The following is a 22,755-nucleotide window of genomic DNA, read 5'->3' as shown; positions in this document are numbered from 1 at the left end:
GAGGAACATCAAGCTGCTGGTGATGCTGGATGTGTCCATGCTGACCACAGACGTGTCAGTCTTGCCAGGACAGGTAAACATTATGACAGTGGCATTGACAGGTTTACCTCCACTGACAGTGCACCTCAATGTCATGTTGTCCCCCTGATAGACAGGCTGGGTGTCGGGCAGTTCTGGATTTGCTGTGATCGCCGGTGATAAGGTGGGAGGATCTGCAAACAACCTCAGTGTCAGCATCTGTATCACGCATCACGAAAAATCATTCTACAATGAAGTACTCTTTATTTATTGTCGATGAAGAGGAACGAAATAGCAGTATATCATTGATATGCTAACCATACTAATAATCATAAGACGAAAATCAGAATCATCAACAGATTGTATTTCTTATCCTAATTTTGAAGAGTGCTCACAATTAAGTGTCACTGTCATACTGTTTGAACTTGTTTTGTTTGTGATAGAATTCCTGGCCCGACATTCAAGACTGATCCCATCATCATCTGGAGGTTTGGGAGTGAAAACACACATCGGACTGTTACACACAATACTTTGGTCACGTGATCTGACCCAGGTGATGTTGGCGGGTGGGTTTGACCCAGACACTGAACAGGTGATGTTTATACTCTGCAGTCCATTTGTATCAAGCGGTTGGGGGCCAATCACTGCTGCTGTAACATTATTTGGCCCAACTGAAAATAAAAACATTGTTATCATGAAACAGAATGAAATACAAATATTGATTTAAAACACATGTGATTTAGCAGCACAATAAAAAGACACATCCATACAAATTATACGTCCATTTTATTAAAATGTTTATTAAGCTGTGTGTGAAATAAAGAAGGTAATGTTAAAATTCGCAGTTAATGTTAAAATTCTCATCATCATCAATTTCATTACATACCAACAAAGACTCGCTTCAACCTGTATGAAACATCAACTGTTTCTAATGAATGATACCAATATTATTTAAACATCTTCGAGGGCCTTTATCACGCCCGCGCGAATATGTGGGACGAAATAATCGTACAAGTAAATAAATTTCCACTTACATGCAACATTTACCTTGTATTCCACTGACTGCACAACTGTGTCGTTCCACAACAGCTGACACACATGTGTCTCAGAATACCCCGCCTGTAGGCCTGCAAGACGCAGTTGTGTTGACTGAGAATAATTCCATTGCAGTGCACCTGGAGGGCTGCCCAGGTCACTGACAGAACAGGTACAGGTGAGGTTACCGCCTTCAGGTACATACTGTGGACAGTTGTGGACAGGTGTGCTGGAGGGACGACCTGACAAAGCAATAATTTGGTAAAAATTTTTACATCTTTCTTACATTGCCTATACATGTTTCGTTATTACTTTTTTAAAAACTCATACAATAAATAACAAAATGCAGCTCAAAGACCAGTGATTTACACCTCTGTCGAAAAAATAACTGATAATAATAATATTTTAGGACAAAATAAGAATAAATAAGATGGATACCATTTAGCTGATGAACCTTAAAAATAAGAGTGTATTTTGAATCTTTATCAAGTTTCATTTAAAACACATTAAGTTAAAAGTAATCCCATGGATGTCAGTTTGCTGACCATGTCAATGGTAAATTAATATGAATTACTCACGTATTGTATTGTTTCCAACAAAGGTTGCATTCACTGTCACTTCGCCAGGAACAACAGTCACACGGTACGTGTACTGACCGTCAGGTGGCAGGTAACTGGTGAAGTTACACGATCCATTGAAGTATTTCCCGACAGAAGGAACGACTGTCATTGAAACGTTGGCGATAAGGATTGATGACTGAAAATAAAAATAAGTATTGATTGGTAATGTAGAAATTGTTGGTATAATACCTGTTCTTTAAATTCAATTCATCGTTAGTTAACATTTTTTTATATAGTGCCACTCTTCTTGTCTTATAATCGCAAATTCAAGATGGGAAACACTTTGTTACCAAAACTTTCAACATGGTTGTGTTATAGATATATATGACTTTGTGATGACTGCTATTATTTACCTATAGAAATAGAGAGAACTTGTAGCTTAATCTGTATTCTTATTTTCTATATAGCTTAAGGTCGGATTTTTTAGTGACAGGCTTTAATCGTCCCGCTTTACCTATTAGACATTTTAGCCAAGGGAAGTTTGCATCTATGTGGATAAATAATCCCTCTGACAATAGTTGAAGAAACAAATCCTCCATTACCCATTCATCTTTTGCTATTTCAACTTCATCGATTTTCAAACGGATTAATTATGTTTGGGTAAAAATAATTCACGTGACGTGGTAATACATAGTCTAATAATTGGTTTCAGGGAGTGTCTTTAATTAGCAGCAATGCTAAAGACTTAAAGATTTGTAATAGTTTATGAAAATCACGAGTTACTGCTAGTTACCTGTTTTGCCAACATCCACTCACACCTGTACCTGCCCCGTGTTGAACGTGTTTTTTTAACCTCGCACTGTCCAAACACAGTCCATGTTTCGTTTCTGAATTGAACTGTACATGTTACATTTTCACTCGAATCTAAAAATAGGAAGTGGAGAAAGCTCTTCAGTAAACAAATAAAAAAAAGTTTTTATTAGATTTATTTGTAGAAAAGCTAATGGTTATGTAAACATTTACATCACGATAGATGTGTTCATATGTTTACATTCTTATAACAATCTGATTAATTTTATGTTTTTACCAAATCCATTATTTAAAATTGAGAAATGTGTTACAACATACAACATATAGCATGTAAATAATTGTAACACTTATATAGAGATGTAGAAATAATTCAAGGCAGTCATATAGCTCAACATTTCCGTTTCTTTCTTCTAATTATATATACGATTGTGTGTTGAAAAATCAGTGGCTAATAATTCATCTTCTTACAGCAGAAGCTTTGCCAAAAGTTGAGATGTATAGTTTATGCACAGCGTTAGACAGTAAATCCACTGAAAACAAAGTCTTACAGATGTAGTCCAAGCGACATTCAGCCCTAGTGACAGATGACTCAAGCTCGGTACAGGTGAGGCGCTCGTATTCAAACAACACTGTAGCTGTTGTTGCGGTAGTGTTCACAACCATTACACTTGTGTCACTGGAGATTCTGCTGGGTTTAAAACTAGGATTTATCTTCATTTCACAAACAGGTTGAGAGCCATTTGATAAAAGAGGCGGACATGAGCCAACTTGAGTGAAACCATTAGGCAAAGAAGGATCCTGGAGGAACCACTGCACTGTGGACTGTGGTGACAGACCCGTGCAGGGGAAGGTGTTGTCCTGTTTACCCTCTTGTATTTCCCAGTAATCATCTGCAGTGTCGCACAATGAGGTTAGGGCTGCGGAACAAGATTTTAATAAAAAAAAATATATATTAGCTAGGTGCTTAAAACTACCCATTTCTGATAAATGTAAAGGAAAACTTAAATTTTATTTCCAATAATCAACTCTCTTTGAGATAAAATTTTAAATTATGGCTTAAAAGAAGAAAATGCATATATAGAAAATTCTCATTTCTTTTTCCAGTTTAATAATAAATATTATTTCTTTTAAATACCCTTTTTCAGCAAACTCAATGCTTGGCTCTGAATTTGCGTTTTGTCAGGAATTAAATAGGATTCCTTTTTTTTTTTTTAATTTAGTGGGTATTTTTCTTTTAGCGGTCTAAATGTGCAACTGCTACCAGGGAGCTAAGAGATCTTACTCAAGTTTTCTTTCAGTATTCCAAAAAGGGTAGTGTAGTATAATAGGTATAGTAGTAGTGTAGTTTAATAGGTATAATAAGAAATTGGTGCTACATCTCGCAGTCAACACCCAACGAGGTCTGTAGCGAAGCGAGTTGACACTGTGTAATAAAGACAGGATCCATAAAAAAGTAATATTTCTAAAGTCTGTGAATTTTTAACTAATCTGTTGACTTTTTTCCTGTGTAGCAGCATTAAAAGATCTTAGCATGTTAACCACGAAAAGTAAAGTATAAACAGTTATTAGGGAACTAAATATTGTGGAGAGCTTCATCAACGATGACCTACGTGGTTTAAACGTCATAGTCGAGATGAGCGAGCCTAGCCTCGGTTAGTGTCTAGCAGAAGGGAAACAACCCATCCGGTATCCATGCCTTCCTCAGGAGTTCTTGTCTCCCCTTAAGGAGAAATTTTTTATAACAAAGCTAAAATAAACTTCAGAATTCCCTCACAGTTTTCAATTCAGCTTTCACTGTTTATCAAATTACCAGAACTCTGTATACATGGTATCATAATGTCTTTCTTAAAGAATATAAAAGTAAATCTATTCTAAGAGTGAATATGATTAATTAAAAAGAATAATGAGTTCAAAGACAAACGTTAGCGATGGTTTATTCCTATTTGAATGCTCTTATTGCACGTTACACATGAGATGTGATATGAACTGTGCCATTATCTTACCTTTAGCTGAACTTAAAAATACAAGAAACAAGCAGCACATCACGTGTCCATTCTTCATTGTTTCTGGTTTATTACATGTACAGGTGTTGCAGACGACACTTTATACACACACGCACACACAGATAATGTCCGTTCAGTGTAAATGTAAATGTCTGCCCTGTGTACTCTGTTGGAATGCGATATCAATCTACTACCGTCGTGTAAAGTACCAGGTAGACCCTTGAGGCAATAAAGTTAAAGGAAGCACTGGATAGACTGAAGTGCTGCACTCAAAGGAGGAAGTAACACAAGGTGTGTTGCAATCCTTGGCAAAGTGTCATGTCCTACATTTGAATCGGGTACATACCCAGTGCTCAGTCTTCTGTACTGTAAACTCGTCGATAAATCTGCAGCATGTTTTTGCTTACTATCTTTTATATTATTAAGTAGCATATTCCTTATTCCATGTCTCACTTGTAAAGGTAGAAAGATTTTTTTAATCATCTTTTACCTCTCTCCAAAAAAAGGACTTCAGATAAAAAGATCATTTCATTTTATCATGAAGTGCTAAAGTTCATTAGAATTTGCAGGCTGTTTACTTACACGCAGTGAACGAATCTGTCATTTAACTATCCTTCCTTTTCAATGAATATGAAAACATTGACGGATGATAGATATAGCTTAGTCAAGTACGGATTAACTAAATTAACAAAACTCCTGCGATATTTTTACATCTGTTGCTAATTAGTTCTTTTTCCACGATGTTGGGCCCAGAGACTTATTCTAATATCGACAAGCGAGATAGAGTAACTTGAGTAAGATTCGGCCCAACATCCTAAGACAAATAAAGCCAAAAAAGCCGAAACAACTGGACAGACAATAACATCTCAATAATCTAACAATATTCAGTTTCACTAATTTTATATTGGCTAACTAATAATTCAATCCAAAACTTGCATTCAAAACAGACAAAACAACGAGGGAGACTCACCTCAATAGGTTTCATGTGAATAATTTAATTGTGATTCTTTAGTACATATCGAGACGATGTTGCAACAATATTTCTAGACCCATACGATGCTGCCTTCACTGATAAAATGGTCCATATAGTCTTTCTTCACCCTTCAGTTTATAATTTATTTGGGTACACCGTTGAACAATTGTTAAGTTAATTGTTCATAAAAATCTGATATTTTACATGTTTTAGGGTTAGTGAAAATCTTTGTAATATGCATAAAATCTTTACAAAGCCCTCGGAGAACTTCGACGACAACTGCACCTCCTTAGTTCACATATATTGGTTCGTTTCTTGTCCTCCGCATATTGCCGCTCAAATCTGAAACCACATTGAGATAACACATTTTTTAAGTCTATATCTTGGTGAAATATTTTTCTTTATTTTATTTATGTAAAGCATGTCAATGAAACTTTTAAGTAGACGCTATAGTTTTCTTACAAGGACATACAAGCAGCAAGTAATATATATAATGTTATTTCCTTAGCGTAGTACTTCAAAGGTCGCTAAGGAACAGGTGGATATAATACTCATAAAGTATTTCAATACATAAACGATTAAATCAATCCTACTTCACAATCATATTGGTCCTACCTTTATTAGAAGATATTTCCGAGCCCTTGTGCTCTTGCCGTATTCCTTCATAGAGTGATTGCATTCCTACATCTTTCATCTGTAATGCATCATAAAGCGGAGTCGCTCTTCCTACAACAGAATTATTGGCTCAAATATTTCTGTTTTCTTTATTATTAAGTGAGGTCGTTATGAAGACTGCTTTATTGAAACATCTCAGAGCATACCTTATATTTCACCTTACACTAAAGTGCGAAATCATCAGGTGAGAAAATCTCTTTATATAAACTAAGCATCCAACTTATGCAGTCAGCAGAACTAGCGTTGATATTGAAATCAAATATTAAACATGTTCAGTACTTTGAACATATTCTAGTAAACTGTATCTTTGTCTACAGAGATAAAATAAAGGTAAAGTACGAAAAAAGTTTACCTTGTGTCGTGCTTAACTTGTTTGTTGTCACTGGAGTCAAGTAATGTTCTGCGGTGTCACCACTGAAAGTATACAAAACTATCAATGTGATTCTCAATAACTAAAAATATTTTAAACTAAATACAGAGTTCATGTATAAATATTATTTAATTGTGAAGCATTTGTAAACTTTTGTAAACCAACTTCATACCCCTTAACACTACTTACCTACTTTGGTTCTGGGGCGTGCTCCTTTGATTAGTTACATCTGCAATTTTAAAATATATTATTAAAAGATGTTTATACATGCCCTTGTGACTTACATTTGTGTCTTTCTGAGCTGCAACTATGTATATGCATTCACACACACACACACACAAAAGTTGTGGAAAGCAGACCATTTCGTTACCAGTACACGGTAAAGTCCACCCACGTCGCCATACCCAGATGACAGCAACAAGATTCAACACAACGACAACCGACAACATCACAGCCAGCACGACGACTCCAGCGATTTTCGCTTCTGTCTTTGTGGTCACCTCGGCCTGCTGGTCATTCTCTGACACTGTATAGGTCCATGAAAATCTCCAAAAATCATTTGTTTTTTTTTTCTTTTCTTGCTATTTCTTAACTTTCGATTTGTTTAGAAGAAACGTATTTTTATTTTAGCACAATAAAAATAATAAACTCATTACTATATCAAAAGCATACAGAAATTAAATTTAAAATAAGTTAATATTATTGCCAGTGTGCTTAGTTTATGAGAAGTAGGATTAAAAGCAATCAAATTTATATGAGATCGTGTGTATGATTTTACATTTAAAACTAAGTCATTAAAGTCGCCCACCTTTATAAAGAATCTTGCGACTACTGCATCATAAAGTTGTTTGTTTGTAAATTGCTCCCCCGGCCACAATTACCTTTGACAAAGAATGTGAAAGGCAGGTCTCCTAAACTGTTGCTGAAGACGATTCTGTAGAAACCCTCGTCATCGTGTGTCATGTTGATGACGATGACATTACAGGTGACTATAGCTGGGGACAGTAGAGTGGTGGAACAGGCAGCATAAACACTGTTTTCTTTTACTTGGTGTCCATCAGAACTGTCGTCTGTGCCCAGATAGACTGATGTTTTAATCTGTGGTTGGGGGTAAGCCGTCATGTTAACTGTTAGCACACCTGAACCATTTGTTACATTTAGAGTCGGAGGATTCCCATCGATATTGGCTTTCTTTGGGGCACCTGTAAAACGAAGGCTGTGACATAATTTAGAAATTTTGATCTCTTCCAAAATACGATCCGCACACCAAAACTAAAACTAGTAGTATACAATTAGTTGTACTTCAAGGGAAATATGTGGTTTACAGATTTAAATACATGTGCTTAAAATGTTTAAACACATTTTTAATTTTATTGTAACAGAAAATAGTATTGTCAATTTTCTTACTACTACAAAACATAAAAATCTATTTTTATCATGCACTACCTGCGCATCTTGCAACTTAAAAAGTTTAAAACACGTGAAAATTTGGATTTTACCCACAATGCACTTACAGGACACAAGTAGTGTACAACTCTGACTATCCTGTCCGATGCTGTTGTTGACATCACATCTGTAAACTCCAGAGGCTTCACACGGAGCTTGAGTTATAAAGTAACTGACTTCCTGTGTGTGGCTCTGGTTAAGCAAATTAAAAGGGTTTGATACATTTACGAGTTGAATTTTCGGAGTTGGCTTTCCATCAGAATTGCATCTCATCTCCACGTGAGCGTTCTCATCAACATTCACTGTTTTGCTGCCAATATTATTCATGTTGAATGTCAACACTCTAGGAGAATCTGCGAGAAACAATATACATACAATCATTTTAGCAAAATGGAGAGATAGAAACAATTACAAGAGGACAGTGCGGTAATGAAAGCGCCGACTTACCTACAATATTGACGACATATTCCACAGACCGGACAAAGGTGTTGTTCCACAAAAGCTGACAGACATGCGACATATTGTGTATAACCTGTGAGTCTGTCAAACGAAGTTCTGGGGATCGAGTTGTATTCCACAGGACTACACCAGGTGGGCTGCCCAGGTCATCAACAAAACACTCGCAGGTAACGCCTTTGCTCTTCGATATATACTGTGGACAGTTGTGGTAAGGTGTGCTTGAGGGGCGACCTTTTTTGTCAATAATATGAAAAAAGATATAAACTTCATTAATAAAAGGTGTCATCGAAACAGCATAATTGTCTACGCAGGGAACATGTACGGATGCAAATATGGGGTAAGCAGAAAATAGGATTTTAGAGTATACTTTCCTAGTAACATTTATGTATGCATTAATCTTACCTTGCTAGATAATTAGATAGTAAATTACACTGTTATTTTTAAAACATGCAAAAGTACGATAAATATTTCACCCTTGTGGAATAAATCATATTATTTTGTTCACTAAAATAGGATCGGAAAGTTAAATTATATCAATGTTTATGTTTTCTTCAGTGACTAAGATTTAATTTTCTTTTCAGCCATTCTTTTCAATTCAAAATCAAAGGTGTCTGTCGTATGTATGAAAGAAACAGACTGATAATAAGACTCTAAAAGAATATATAATAATGAGAGTTTTATTCTGACATCATTTATCACTAAAAGTAGTTTATCTGCATTAAAATTATACATGATAAATGTTTAGTCCTTCTTCTGTTGAAATTAAGTTAGTGATTCAATGTTGCTTTTTACAGCTGTATAAAAGTCATTGAGTCTTTCAATATTGAAAATGCTTCAAGCAGACACTGTTATGTTTACATGAAACACTTACGTATTTCATTACTGCCAATAAAGCTCGCATTGACTGTTACTTCCCCAGGAATAACAGTCACGTGGTATGTATACAGACCGGCGGGTGGTAGGTGACTGGTGAAATTACAGGATCCGTTGACATATGTTCCAGCAAAAGGTACGACTGTCATTGGTGTGTTTGCAATAACGACTGATTCTCTAAACGACTGGAATCAAAGGAAAAATCAAATTAAAATAGATATTTCGTATACTTGTTTTTTTGGAAAGGGTTTCGTACCGTAGTATTCTGTACATGTTTGCTACATTTTTCTTCACAAAGTTGTCAAAATATGCAAATTTAGTACATTGCACTGAAATTTTCCTCTTGACAGACTTATGTTTCACAATGCACCAGTTTTTTGTGTGCCTTTTTTGCTTTTAAAATCAGTTAGTTGCCATAGACTTCACCAAGAAGTGTCATCTATCAATAAATGTCTTTGTAAACATTCAGTCAGAATTTATGCTTGGAAAATAACTGAAGATTGTTATTCAAAGTTGTCAGTTCTGCTTGCTTTCAGTTTGTGGTTTAGTTCTACTAGAAGACCAAACAGCACGGAAAGGTATCAACTATGGACATGCCTTCTCTAAACTACTAACAAAAATCCCTCCTATAGAAACAACTGACTGGACACTCCACTATCAACTAAATCATCTGAATATTTTTTTATCACCTCATTTATCTCAATCCAGGTACACCTGTATCTATTATGTGATGAACTGGTTTTATAAATATCACAATGACCGAACACAGTCCAGGTGTCTTTCATAAATTCAGTCTTGCATGATATGTTTTCGGAAATATCTGAAAATATAAGACAGATCAACCTATAAACATCAAACATAGAACACTTAAATTAAATATGTATATATATATATAAGATTAATATATTTACTTGTATAAAGCAGACATGGTTTTCAATGGCTGGGCCACTACACAATCAGTGATAAAAATGAAAATTTTTTCCAAGTATGAAAAATCAAAAATGTTGTACACACATACGCACACAACAACATGTATAAAATTAAATACTTACAAATTATATCAATATTGCAGCTGCTGTTGATCACAACCAGTTCTCCTGTTTGCGAAATCCCACTACAGGTAACATTAGCCATACCAAACATTGATCTGTCAACCTTCGCAATCTGTACTATGGAGATATTTCTGCGGGGGCGTGAGAATGAAAAGAGAGGGTTTCCCCCTGCGCAGACTGAAGAATCTCCAGTACAGTAACCAACATTGCTCCCAGTGCGGTTTGCGACTGTCCTCGTCAAAACCCAACGAACATCATTATCACTGCGAATATCTTCACAGACAATGGTATAGTTCTGAGTGTTTTCTTGCACTACCAGCGGCTTATCAAGTCCACACCCCACCAGGTTCACTGCTGGAAAACAGAATTTTTATGTTAATTTATATCTTTATCTAATGTAATCGTGCATTTAAAAACATTCTGTTCTATTGTGTATGTGACTTATTCTTTTAATTCAAAAATTAAAATAAACAGCAATTTCTTTACGATAAACATTCAAACTATATAGATTCTCTGGCACACTCACACATATAATGTGGTGTAGAAGGTTGAGAGGTGATTGGTGTTTTATGCACAGCTAGCAACTAAGGTTATATCACGGCTAGGCAGCCAGTCCCATAAACAGATGCCTCATGCTGAGAAAGAACAATGAGCCCGAGTCGAGAACTGAACCCATGTCAACCAACCTTCACTGTATTGGTGACAGGGTTAACCGCAGCGCTACCTGGCCGACCTTAGGGAGAACTGAGATATGTCTGCTCTGCAAAACTACTATGCAACTAGTAAATAAACACTTACCCACGCCTTGAACTACGAAAGTGAGGATCAAACTGAAAGTATTTAACACGTTGTGCGCCATGTTTATTGGTGTACACATTAACTGCTCACATGGTTTTCGTGAGAATGTGGTTGCTGGCTGTCGAATGACATTGCTGTTGTGTGTAAATACCACATACCTCATTGCTGACACGAAGAAGGAAGTAAATCTTTACCTGGCCTGGCAAACGACTGTAGATTACTATGTGACGTCATCGAAACCTGCGTGAGTGAACGTTTGCTGCCAGCGAGCATTTTTGCCTGTTAGCTTGGCTTTTCTCTCATGGATATGACTTCTTATTGTTATTACAATCATTTAAAGATAATATAATAATAACAACAAAGTTGGTATATAGAGTGTTTTATCCTACCATTAAAGGTTAACTCAAAGCACTTGTTAAAATATATAAATACTGTACACACAAAATAATAGAGTAGCGGAAGGCCATTGTATGGGGTGAGGTTTTCCACTGACGGTGCTTTGTTCCCTCCACCCTCCACCCTCTTCCCCTGGGTAGCCGCGATAACAAGACCTGGAGCGGGTGACCTAGAACTGAAGGTTTTTTTTCATATATATATATAAATGCAGTACCTGCACCCGGTTTACCTCAGCTTTCATTCCAAAATCAACAACAGCGCGAAAGGAGTCAACCCTTCCCTTTCTAATTATTTCGAGCGCGGGAGAAATACCTTTGCATCTGGTCGTTGACACGTAGTTCACGTATGAGGACATACCACCTACTGGTTCACCTACTAGTTCACCTACTAGTGTGAGAGAAAGTACCACTGCAAGTGTGTTTTGCTCAGCTGTATAGTGGCTCACGTACCAGGAAATTTCTTTTTTCTTTCCTCGGTTATCAGTAACTTATTAACGTAAGTAGAATTAGACATTGAAAGACGTAGACGATAGGTGTTAGCGGTATAGGAGTTAGGTATGTGTAGAGTAGGATGGAATTAGTTTGCATGTGTTTATAATGTAAATAAACACATTGTAATGTACTTACCTATTTGTGTGACTCAGCAAGTTTGTTTTTTTTTAACGTTTTGTCCTCTAGTTTTAAGTACTTTGGTACTGTGATAGATGGAAGACTATTCTTTAGGGATCATGTGAACCAAGTGTACAGACAGGTAAAGCAAAGACTGTACCTTTTGAGAAAACTCCGCAGCTTACGTGTCAGCTCCTGGGAGCTGGAGGCTGTGTACAGGTCTCTTGTGTAGAGCATCCTTACATTTAACATCGCCACCTGCTATGGTCACCTCCTCGTCAAAGACAAGGCAAGGCTGGCCAGAGTCATCCACCGGGCAAATAAAATTATTGGTAAACCACAGCTGCCATTTTTGGCTTGTATCTTCATGCAGTCAGAAAGATGGCACATAACATCACATCCTCTCCATCCCAAATTTTAGCTGTTGCTCTTGGGCAGGCGCTACAAAGTGTCAGGTGAGCGAAAAACTATCTACCAGAGATCTCTCGTGCCAGAAGCCATCTGCATCCTGTATAAAAGTCACAATGTCTCGTACGGCTACCATACCACCTGGCATCCTTCTTAGGAGGTTCGCATGTATGTGAGAAAATGTGTAGGTATGCGTGTGTGTTGAATGTCTTGTATGGTTATGTCCGGCAATTATGTCATGTGATGCTCATACTATGTTTACTATGCTCATATTATGTTGGTTATTCTCATATTATGTTTGTACATGTGGTTGGGCTTGTAAGCAAAAGAAACATTTCTGTCTTGGACCTCCTCGGACAGACAATAAAGTTTGATTTGATTTGATTTGGCTGGTATTCACTGACAACAGGCTTATAGCCTGCAAAGATCAAACTAAACATGTCAGATACATCGACAAGACAATATGGTGCATATATAAAGCACGCAATATGTAAAGCACGCAAAAGATTTAAAACTTGTTGGTGTAATGATTCTCACAGCCCCGCAATTTTAAGAAAGAGCAACAAAAGATAAGACGTGTTCCATCACATTTATTTATGCATCCATCCATTGAAAAATTATGTGTTATCATTTCAATTGCTTTAAAAAAAACATTCTATGACAATGTCGTTCAAAAAGGTAAATGCTCAGAAAGAAAGAAGGTTTCTGACAGCCACGAGAAAGGTATCTTAAAACAGTAACACCATGTTCCACGATCGCCTGCTTTATCTCGAACAGAATGAGTAAAACGTTTAAAACAAAGAAATTTTACATGAAAAATATACTAACCTTCATCTCACTTGTCTAGCTGAAGGTGAAAAACCTTTAAACATTGATAACACTTTTGTTGGGTTTTTGAGAATTAAAAACTCACCAAAATCAGAAAATAACACTAAATGTATGCTTCTCGTTTAATTGCCATTCGTCTCCTGCAAGACTTGTCTCACAATTGTTTTACAATATTAGTGCGCTGCAAAGTATTCAAAACAAACATGTCTCTCTATTTTAACATATAATATAAATAGCAATTAATTAAAAAATTAAAAAGTTAAAATATTCACCAAAAAATTTTAGTCGCTTCACGTTTTTTATAGTGCAGCTATGTACTTCAAAAGATTGACATTCCTAAAATACATGATCTGAAAATGTTAGTAACAAGAAACTAAATATACAATATTCCCTTTAAATAATTATAAACAGGCTCTACCAATCTCATACTAACAAAATTTATATCATCCCCTTTAAGGTAATTATAAAGAAATTGCTGTCAATGAACGTGAAAACATTTATAGCTTAGAAGGTCCACGGTTTGGGTTGCGGCAATGGCCTGTAAATAAAAACATACGTAAACAGGTTTCTCTGACAAAGCTGAGCAGTTTCTGCACAAATTTGTTTATGCAAATGTTATGTTTTTAAAAATTAACACTGTCACACACTCTGTCTCTCATTCCCCCCCCCACACACACACACACGCGCGCGCGCGCACGAAATGCACACACACGCACATCACACAAACATAAACGTCCACACACACGCACGCACCCTCGTAGGCACTGCACTCAGACAAAAACAAACAAAAAAACTGACGCACCTATTCTGGTTGATAGCTTATCTTTCCGTTCATATTTCTTGCATGCTGAAATGGATTTAATAGTTGGATTATAAAGTATAACGAGAGTTAGTTTGTTCATAGATTTAGTCATAGGATTAGTCTAACAATCCTCCTCTGTACTTACAACTGAAGAAAATTAGACGACGGGTCTAATAGTATCGATGGTATAAGCAGTATAAACAGTGTACAACAAAAAGAATTATATTCATATTTCTTATAAAAACTTTTTGCTAAAATATTATTTTAAGGCTATGCAAACTTTTTTCAAGATATCAGGTAATTTGCTTCTCTGGGTTATGTGATTGAAAAGGCTTTGTATTCTGCATAAAAATAGAACAAATGCTTTAGAAATATTCATTACATCTTTATATCAGTGATATGATGCAAAATTACTTTGTGATATAGTACAAATATCAAAGAATATTAAATAAAGAAACCATATGACAATGTAGACAGAGCTAGATTGTAACTAAATTGTGCATAGAATAGAAGATGTGATTTTTGTATCTTAAATACATATAGGTAACCTTTTCAAAGCCTTATTTACAAGACATGTTGTCAAAGCAATAATTTTAATTTATTTGATAAAATCTGAGACGTCTATTAGAACGTTTCCTAAGGGGCAATGAAACGTATTGAGGGCTTTCCTGATTCTAATGGAAGAATCCGTTGTGTAGCTGACGTTCCTTGGGAGAGTTTTTCCCAAATGAAAACTAGTTACCTCTGCGAGCCGTAACCCGTTTATGTTGATCTCTACGTTTCTGTTTCCAATGGCTACGAATTCACTCTTATCATAGCTATTCTGCATTTAACATAAGGTCTAAAAGTCTTTCAGTCTTTTGGAAAGATCTTGCAAATCATTCTTACACCGATGAAAATGGTTTGATGGTCTTGGCGGGTTTTATGCATGGTATTCTCCAGGAATATATCGAGCAGCACAGGTGATAGAGGTAGCTTTTGATGAACGCCTGCTATGGTGCGAGAATACTTTCCTATTTGCTATCCAACAGTTTAGCTCGCGTTTCTCTATAATATAGGCTTGTGAATTTCTCAAGCGCTCGTGCCAGACGTTACAAAAACATGTTTAAAGTGCAGTTTTACGAAGTTGTCATAGAAGCCCGCTGATGCTTAAGATGCTTCTCGATCACAATGCAATCTGTTTAACTAACCCTAACTGGTCTTGGGCCAGTGTGTTCTGCTAGCGGTTCATCGGCGATGGTTCTCTATTTTCAGCGGGACTTTACTTGGGCTAATGATTAAGCTTATAGCCATGTAGTTCTGCGCTGTTTGCTGTTTCTTTTTCGAAAGAGATGCGACTAGTAACTGCTTCAATTTTTATGCCCATTTTTGCGTTTGTAAATACTTTGGCACAGAGCATTAAGGCCCGGATCCTCTTTAAATGTCACAAAAACGCAGCTCCGGTTTCATCGTTGTCATTCTCCCTTTTCAGACTGAATACCTCTCTTCCGATCTCTTTCCTCTGGACTGGTAGGTCTTTAGATACATGTCACTGTTCTACTCTAGTTGTGTTGAAAGATGAAAGCTTCTGTCTTCATTTGAATCTTTTACAAGTCTTTGCAAAGTTTAGTCTATCTGTTGAGTACAGCAGTGTTTTCTGTAAAATAGCCATTGCTGTCTTCGATTGTGTTAACTTCTATTGGTTACCTGTCACCTGGTGTCATTCTATATCCTGTTGTATATGGCTGTATGCAAACTTACTACACTGGACTCTGATTACTCTTTCGTTGGTTTCGACTATTCCAAGTTTACCCATTGTTTCTGCCCATTGCCGATAATCGTCTGGCGCATTTCTAACCTAATACAACAATATTCTCTTCTGTACTGCTTGCATAACATTATGGAGCTGTTGGTAAAACTACAACTCAGAGTTTGTGACCTTTGCCAAGGGGTCTATCCCTAATTCCTGTTTATATGATCCCAGTTAGTCCCAGTGTTCCACTGGTACCGTTCTGGCATTTGAAAAACAAAAGATGTCCATTTTAAAGAGTTATGTATGTGATAAAAGCTATTTATCGAACTTAATTTTAGGTATTTAAGTAAAATGTTAATTAAATATTGCCGTAGAAATTATACGTACCATATAAAACAATTACAACAGTCTGTATCTGCAGAAATAACCAAACACCTCTGAAAAAAGACGTAAAATACAAGTCATTGACAAGATGTTCTTTAATATTCACACACCTGATACCTTTTTTTCTGAAGTTTTTCATGTACATTCTATTTCAATTTTAGTTAATAATACTGAAATTTACTAGTCAAAGCAAATATGTTGTGCATAGGCACAGATACGTGTTTTCTTTGAAGTATCCTGCACTTGATTACTTTCTCATAGTAAACTGGTTACCACATGATATTGTGATTACATAATAGAAGGAAAACTAAGCCTTACTTTATACTAAAAATGACTAGAGCATTCCATGCACATCAACACACCTTTACAAATGACTGGGGCACAGAAATGAAAGGACACGTGATTCAAAAAGTTATGGAGACTGTAGTCTTTTTGTCAAGCTGGCGGATTCAAATGGTTGTTATCAAAGGATATGTAAAGAGAATAGTTTCTAATAAAGGCTCTAAACAAATTACTGAGCAAATGTTACTTTGTCTATCCTTAGACTAAAAGAGTTTGTAATTTTAGTAGATGTGAAAAAGTAATATGTCAAAATATTCTTCTAAGTTTGTTTTAGGTATTTATTGATACTTAACTTTTATTTACAAAGTTTTGAATGGTTGTTTCAATGGTTATAATAGTAAACAGCTTGTTTTGTTTGAATTTAGCAGCAATGATGAAACTCTGTTTAATCCTGCCCCATGCAAACTGACCTTTTCGTGAAATAGTATAAATTATAAAAAAAATAATATAACAAAATTAAACGCTCAACTGAAATGGTGCTGTAAGCTTGTCAAAATCAATGTTTCTATCTTTATTTATTCTCTTCCCTTCTCTCGAAAACACATATACAGTGAAACCTCGGTTAGAGACCACAGTCCGTTCTGGAAAGTTCTTCGTTATCCGAAATGTTCGTTATCCGAAACTATTTTCCTCATAAGAAATAAAGGAAATAGATTTAATTGTTTACCAGCCCCTGTTGACTCGCTAATATTTGAAAGTTACAGGCTATACATGTATAGGTATTTGTTTTAATGAGAACAGTTATAATGCAATATAAATGGAGTTAAATAAACATAAACACATTAACGAATGCATTTAAACATAAGAAAACTTGCCGTTTTTACGGCGTGGGTGGATGGAGGTGTGGAGAGGAAGGGGTGGAATTACTGATTGGATTCCCCTCCATGAGCACACGTGACATTGTAAAATGGGGTGACTTCCCTTTTCTGTAGCTTTGAGTTTGAAGGAAAAAACTTGTCCAGTGTCTGTTCCTTCTGCTTTTTTTTTTTGGATAATACGACATCACATTGTCAATGAACATGTTTAGGCTACTATTGCCTGTCGCACTGTTCGGGAAAGACTTTTCTGCAAACAATTGCAATTCCCACCACTTTAATCACAAAAGTCACTAAGAAGGATGCGCACAGATAAAGATAACGAACGACTGATCGTAACTGTGTCTCGAGCGCCAATGATACTTGGTCTGACATGCTGTTCGGTCGCGTGTGGGTGACGTGGCTGTTCGTTATCCGAAGTTTTGTTCGTTATCCGGTGCAAATTGTCAACGAATGTTTTGTTCGTTATCCGAAATGTTCACTATCGGAGGCGTTCGCTAACCCAGGTTCCAATGTATTATATATAATCAGTCAAATGTGTTCCAATATATTGTAAAAATTTATTTTTATTTATTATTGATTCAGATACTACCTACTTCTCTTACCCAAGGTGTCGTGTTGTCATTATTATTATATTTATAGTTGTTTTTATTGCTCCGTCTCTTTTTCAGTATTCTCCCTGAAAAATAAGCGTATAACAACTATAATAATCGCATTGGTAATGCTTAAAATGTATTTCCGCATGTTGACACCCTTTAAGATAGCATGTAATAAAGTGTTTTATCTTTCAATCAACAATATTTCAAAAACAACGACAAATATAATGAATCTAATATGTTATATGCCAAGCTTAATAGAAGTTTTCTTTTTCATGCGTAAGGGAAATTGAAGCTGAATAGGATTGACCGTTACCTCAAATAAGTTGGCTAAACTCTTTGAAGTTTTTTTGTGCCGCTAATATGGTTATTATTTGATGCAGGGAAATCCACTCTTCCCTTCGACTGCATACTATGTAACTTATTCATACAATGTAAGAAAACAACTGTAGTTAAATGTCATATTTTAAGACAATTTAATGAGACTCACACATAATTGAAACCAAAGTCGTGATCGCAGCACCTCCTATTGTGCACCCAGAAGCAACTTTGGTAGTATAAGAATTGTCAGTAGACTGGGCATTGTTGTCTTTAACTGTTATAGTTGTCGTTTCTTTTGATACATCTGGTTTGTCTTCTGTATTATTCTGTAACCCTGATAACGAAAAATAAAACATTTTATGTTTTACCTCACTAATAATGTACTAGACGTTAATAAATAAGTATAAATTTTATTTCTCTATTAAAAATAAACAAATTATGTATAATTTGAAAAAAAGAAGTTACTTAAAGAATCACTGCTTCTGTTAATGGGTAGCATGAAAACTAGCAAAAGTGAGAAAAAAGAAAAAGCCCGTGATACATCTGTTTGAGAATATGTGTGTCTCCATGTGTGTTTATGCTCTCATGTTTGCATATATGAGTGTGTTATGGGATTTTCCTCGACTCCATTAACATTGCTCAATGTATGAATTAATGATTTTTTTCGATTATCAAACGACTTTCCTTTAATTAATTTTACCAGTAAGAACACAAAAGACCAATGGCTTTGCATGTTGAAGCCCTACTTAAGAGAGCTGCCTTATTATGCAATGACATAGGAAACATATAGTGGGAGGGATGAGACATTACATATCCACATGCTTCTGTAAAGAAAACTCTGATCTGAATCTCAATCTACTCTCGGTAGTTCAGCCCTGGGTTTAAAGCATAAGGGAAAACAATTATTCTTTAATCTTACTGCCCGTCACGGAGATTGTTAATGCATCGATTTTAACATATTCTCGTTCACCTCTGTGTGAGAGAGAGATTGCGTGTGAAAGAGTGGTTAGGTTTTAAAGAAGTGAGGAAGAAGAAAAAAAACTGTCTGTATGTGTGAGAGAGAGGTGGGGTAGGTAAGTGAGCAAAAAAAAGAAAAAAATGACTTAATGAGTCTGAAAGCAGAGAAAACCCATTTCTTGCTCATTAGATGTTATGTTTGATTTTCAAAATAATGCAACAGCCAACACGAGGGACTAAAAATGTCACGAAGACGAAGAATTGCAAAAATATAGATGAGTATGATCGTTGCAATCTAGGCTTCCAAATGTTTTTATTATTATTTGTCCTTCCTTTCGAAGAAGATGAAGATGGGCAATTTATTTATGCTTGTTGATTCTCAGGTATGTCCGCAACACTCAAGTGGAAGCGCAGAGTCTGACACAGGTGGGGAACCAGAACACTATTGTAGGGATGACTGCTGGATGTAGTCATTGACGTTGCTCTTTTTAACCAAGTATCTGCCAATGGTTGGTCTCAAAGCTTAAAGTTTATGGCGGCTGCATAGATCAGCCTCCGCCAATGGCTTATGTCCCTGGCTGCAGCTTCCAGAAGCGAATGGAACAGGGTGACAGCAAGAAGGCCTATCAAATATGTAAGACCCTCTTCAAGTAAAGTAAACGCAAGACTTCAGTCATTAAAGACAACAACGACCGCATTTTCACAAAAAGCACTGCTGTAAACCAAAGGACTAAATATTGCAAACACCTGAGCATCGCCAAGCTAAATACAGATGGTAGCATCCTTAATAACAACAAGACTACAAGTGAACCTGCAAAACTTACCAGTTCTACAATAAGAGGTCAAAAAAGTGATAAGAAGTCTAAAAGGAAGAAAGTGACCTGGCGTTAGCAATGCCCCAACTGAGTTGCTCAGCAAGTGGGGAGGAAACAGCATATGTAGCCGGCATACATCAAGGGTATCCCCTTATGCCTGTGTTGTTCAAACTTTTTTCTGGAAAACATATACGTTTAATTCTTCAAAACAAACAGATTTTCATTTCCATCGGTAAAAGCCCAATGTACAACCTACATTATTTAACTCACTTCGAAATGATAGCAGGAACTAAGACTGTAATCCTTTACCTTAGACTGATAGTTGATATGAATATGGAATGGAGACCAGCACGAGTGAAATTATAGTCATTGGCGACGGTAAAGCATATACATGCATGAAAGGAGTACAGCTCGAAGAAGTAGACAGCTTTAAGTACTTGGTGCCCACCTTCACCAAAGTCAGCATCTCAACGTCAGATATCAGCATCAAGGTCATAACAGCAACTGTAGCAATGTTATTGTTTGTTATTGTCTGGCGCATCCACGATATCCGTTTTACTAAAACAATCTGTACAGGTTTGCACCGATCCTATCTACAGATGTGAAATGTGGACTCTGCTTTTCGATAAGGAGAGAAGAAAAGAATCCAGGCATTCCGGGACAAGTCCCTGAGGAGGCCGCTTTGGATCTTATACAAAACTATAAATTCTATGTTCAGAGAATTTAATATCCGTAGGACACTAGAAACCACCAGAAACCACTTGCAGCTTAACCTGTTCTGATTTGACCTTGTAACACTTTGGGGAAGAATTTCCTAGAAGGCACAGCAGAGAGTGTTTGGCGCTAGGTGACCAGAACTAAATTATGAAGGTGAGTAGTCCCGTACATGACCTACTCACCATCGCCCGACAGGCAGGATGCACATAGATGTTGCTTTTATTGAAAACTTTTTCGAAGTAGCTGTCGGGGAAATAGGTGTTTTACGCCGTGCCAGCAACTGAGGCTATATTACGGCAAGGCAGCCAGCCCTGTAAACAGATGCCACGTGCAGAGAAAGAACAGCGTGCCCGAGACGAGAAATGAACTCAGGGCAGCCAACCTTCACTGTATTGGTGACAGGCGCTAACCGTTGCGCCACCGGGCCGCTCAAGTAGCTGTTGGCACAATCTTTGAAATTGTCTATGTTAGTATGAGTCAGTAAAACGTCTTAACAATCAGAGATTTTAGAAATATATCCTGACAAATTGCAGACACAGTTACTGCATGTTTAAAGCAGGACAAGTGGCCTCTACGAAATCAGGTTGTGTTTTACATACTTCAGTCACATTTCACTAGCATGAAATTTGGCAGACACTATAAGAGAAAGAAACAGAAAAGTGTTTGTATCTTTTAAGGATACTCGGGGTGCAAAAAAAAACCTACCATCGGTAAAAATGTTCCCCCAGAACAGCATGGTGATCAGCAGAAGATGTTTCTTTAGCATGATTTCCATGGAAAACTACCAAGGTAAAAAAAGATGCACAAAAATCGTAAAAGGTAGATGATGAGAAAAAAAAACATTCCTATCACATAAAACAATTTAAAGATTCCTTTTTTCTTTCTTTTAAAGCATCCATTTTCCTCACTGCCTCCAGTGTCTTGTCATGCACGAACACACACGTACATAAAATGTACGCATACATACACATTCTCATACCCATAAACACACTCACATGCAGATATATATACCTATACACCTGCAAAAAACTAAGTAAAAGATAGATCGTACCTAGTGATGTGATCGTGTCAGCAGAGGTCCTATTTTAAAGACTTCTTGGTGAATGAATGAGTCGTGATGTGACTCAGAGAAGACAATCCCTGTAGGTAAAAGCTGAATCCGCTTTTTTCAGAAATCGCCTCCTACTGTATTCGTGGTTATAAATACAGTCTTTTAATGTTTCTATACTGCGGCATTCAGCCCTTATGTATTACCTGGCCTTATCCCATCAATATCGTTTTCTAGATAGAAGTCACTAGACATACCAAGAAAGTGTACGTGTTGAGGTTAGTGTAGGGAGTTGAGTTACCGTACTTTTTTGTACTACTTTTTTCCAGAAATCAGTTTCACAACCTCTATGCGTTACTCCATGAAACAAACATGAAACTTTAGTCAACTAAGATTTATTTCTGTCATATTAGTCATAAAAAGCAACGAAGCGTGGAAAAGCGGGTAGTCGTCTTACCATGGTCCAGTCGAGTGACACCATTGCAAACCCAGTAAGTGCAGCTCCTTTGCAAAACAAGGCATTTTGAATACAGAAAAAGTAAGGAACCACAACAGTCTGTTATGTCAGAATCACTAAGACAAGGCAAAATAAGTCCTTATGAAAAATACTTATACCGGAAGAGCAACCAAATCTAACTATCAACAAAGGCCATTACATTATATACCTGTGTATCCCAACAACATTAAAATGAACTCCTTGTGAGGGACTAATAACGTTGCCATTTTATGGTTTTTCAACCTAGTAATGAACATTCTTTCCATGTTATTACCTATGCTGGCTGGTCTATAGTAATTCTTGCTGTGTCTGTCTTCTCCATTTTTTAAGATGGGAATAGAATAGCTTTCTTCCATACGTGGGAGGACTCTCAGTTTCTTTAAATTTAAATTTTAAAACTGATTAAAAATATAAAGAC

The 22,755-nt window shown here is 36.5% G+C and overlaps 4 protein-coding genes across 4 annotated transcripts; all 4 read right to left on the bottom strand.

Annotated features, from left to right (window-relative positions):
* Positions 1-5,408: 5,408 nt before the first annotated feature.
* On the bottom strand, positions 5,409-6,739 carry LOC112568961. The gene is made up of 4 exons (XM_025246549.1): positions 6,634-6,739; positions 6,427-6,488; positions 6,015-6,125; positions 5,409-5,741 (listed from the first exon to the last, which is right to left on the bottom strand). Exons 1-4 carry the CDS (start codon positions 6,711-6,713, stop codon positions 5,689-5,691), a joined length of 306 nt encoding a protein of 101 aa, XP_025102334.1. The 5' UTR covers positions 6,714-6,739; the 3' UTR covers positions 5,409-5,688.
* On the bottom strand, positions 6,725-7,703 carry LOC112567581. The gene is made up of 3 exons (XM_025244277.1): positions 7,326-7,703; positions 6,780-6,970; positions 6,725-6,745 (listed from the first exon to the last, which is right to left on the bottom strand). Exons 1-3 carry the CDS (start codon positions 7,564-7,566, stop codon positions 6,725-6,727), a joined length of 453 nt encoding a protein of 150 aa, XP_025100062.1. The 5' UTR covers positions 7,567-7,703.
* Positions 7,704-7,736: 33 nt separating this feature from the next.
* On the bottom strand, positions 7,737-11,235 carry LOC112567580. The gene is made up of 6 exons (XM_025244276.1): positions 11,073-11,235; positions 10,275-10,628; positions 9,912-10,042; positions 9,221-9,407; positions 8,119-8,243; positions 7,737-7,745 (listed from the first exon to the last, which is right to left on the bottom strand). Exons 1-6 carry the CDS (start codon positions 11,233-11,235, stop codon positions 7,737-7,739), a joined length of 969 nt encoding a protein of 322 aa, XP_025100061.1.
* A 2,850-nt stretch (positions 11,236-14,085) lies between these two features.
* On the bottom strand, positions 14,086-21,939 carry LOC112569086. The gene is made up of 6 exons (XM_025246753.1): positions 21,845-21,939; positions 21,499-21,574; positions 18,474-18,638; positions 17,993-18,066; positions 16,234-16,283; positions 14,086-14,159 (listed from the first exon to the last, which is right to left on the bottom strand). Exons 2-6 carry the CDS (start codon positions 21,566-21,568, stop codon positions 14,144-14,146), a joined length of 375 nt encoding a protein of 124 aa, XP_025102538.1. The 5' UTR covers positions 21,569-21,574; positions 21,845-21,939; the 3' UTR covers positions 14,086-14,143.
* Positions 21,940-22,755: the final 816 nt, after the last annotated feature.

The sequence above is a fragment of the Pomacea canaliculata genome, linkage group LG7 (genome assembly GCF_003073045.1).
Source record: "Pomacea canaliculata isolate SZHN2017 linkage group LG7, ASM307304v1, whole genome shotgun sequence".
In the NCBI taxonomy this organism is placed as follows: Eukaryota; Metazoa; Mollusca; class Gastropoda; order Architaenioglossa; family Ampullariidae; genus Pomacea; species Pomacea canaliculata.
The sequence above is the reverse complement of the archived record's forward strand: the minus strand, read 5'-3'. Positions and strand labels throughout refer to the sequence as shown.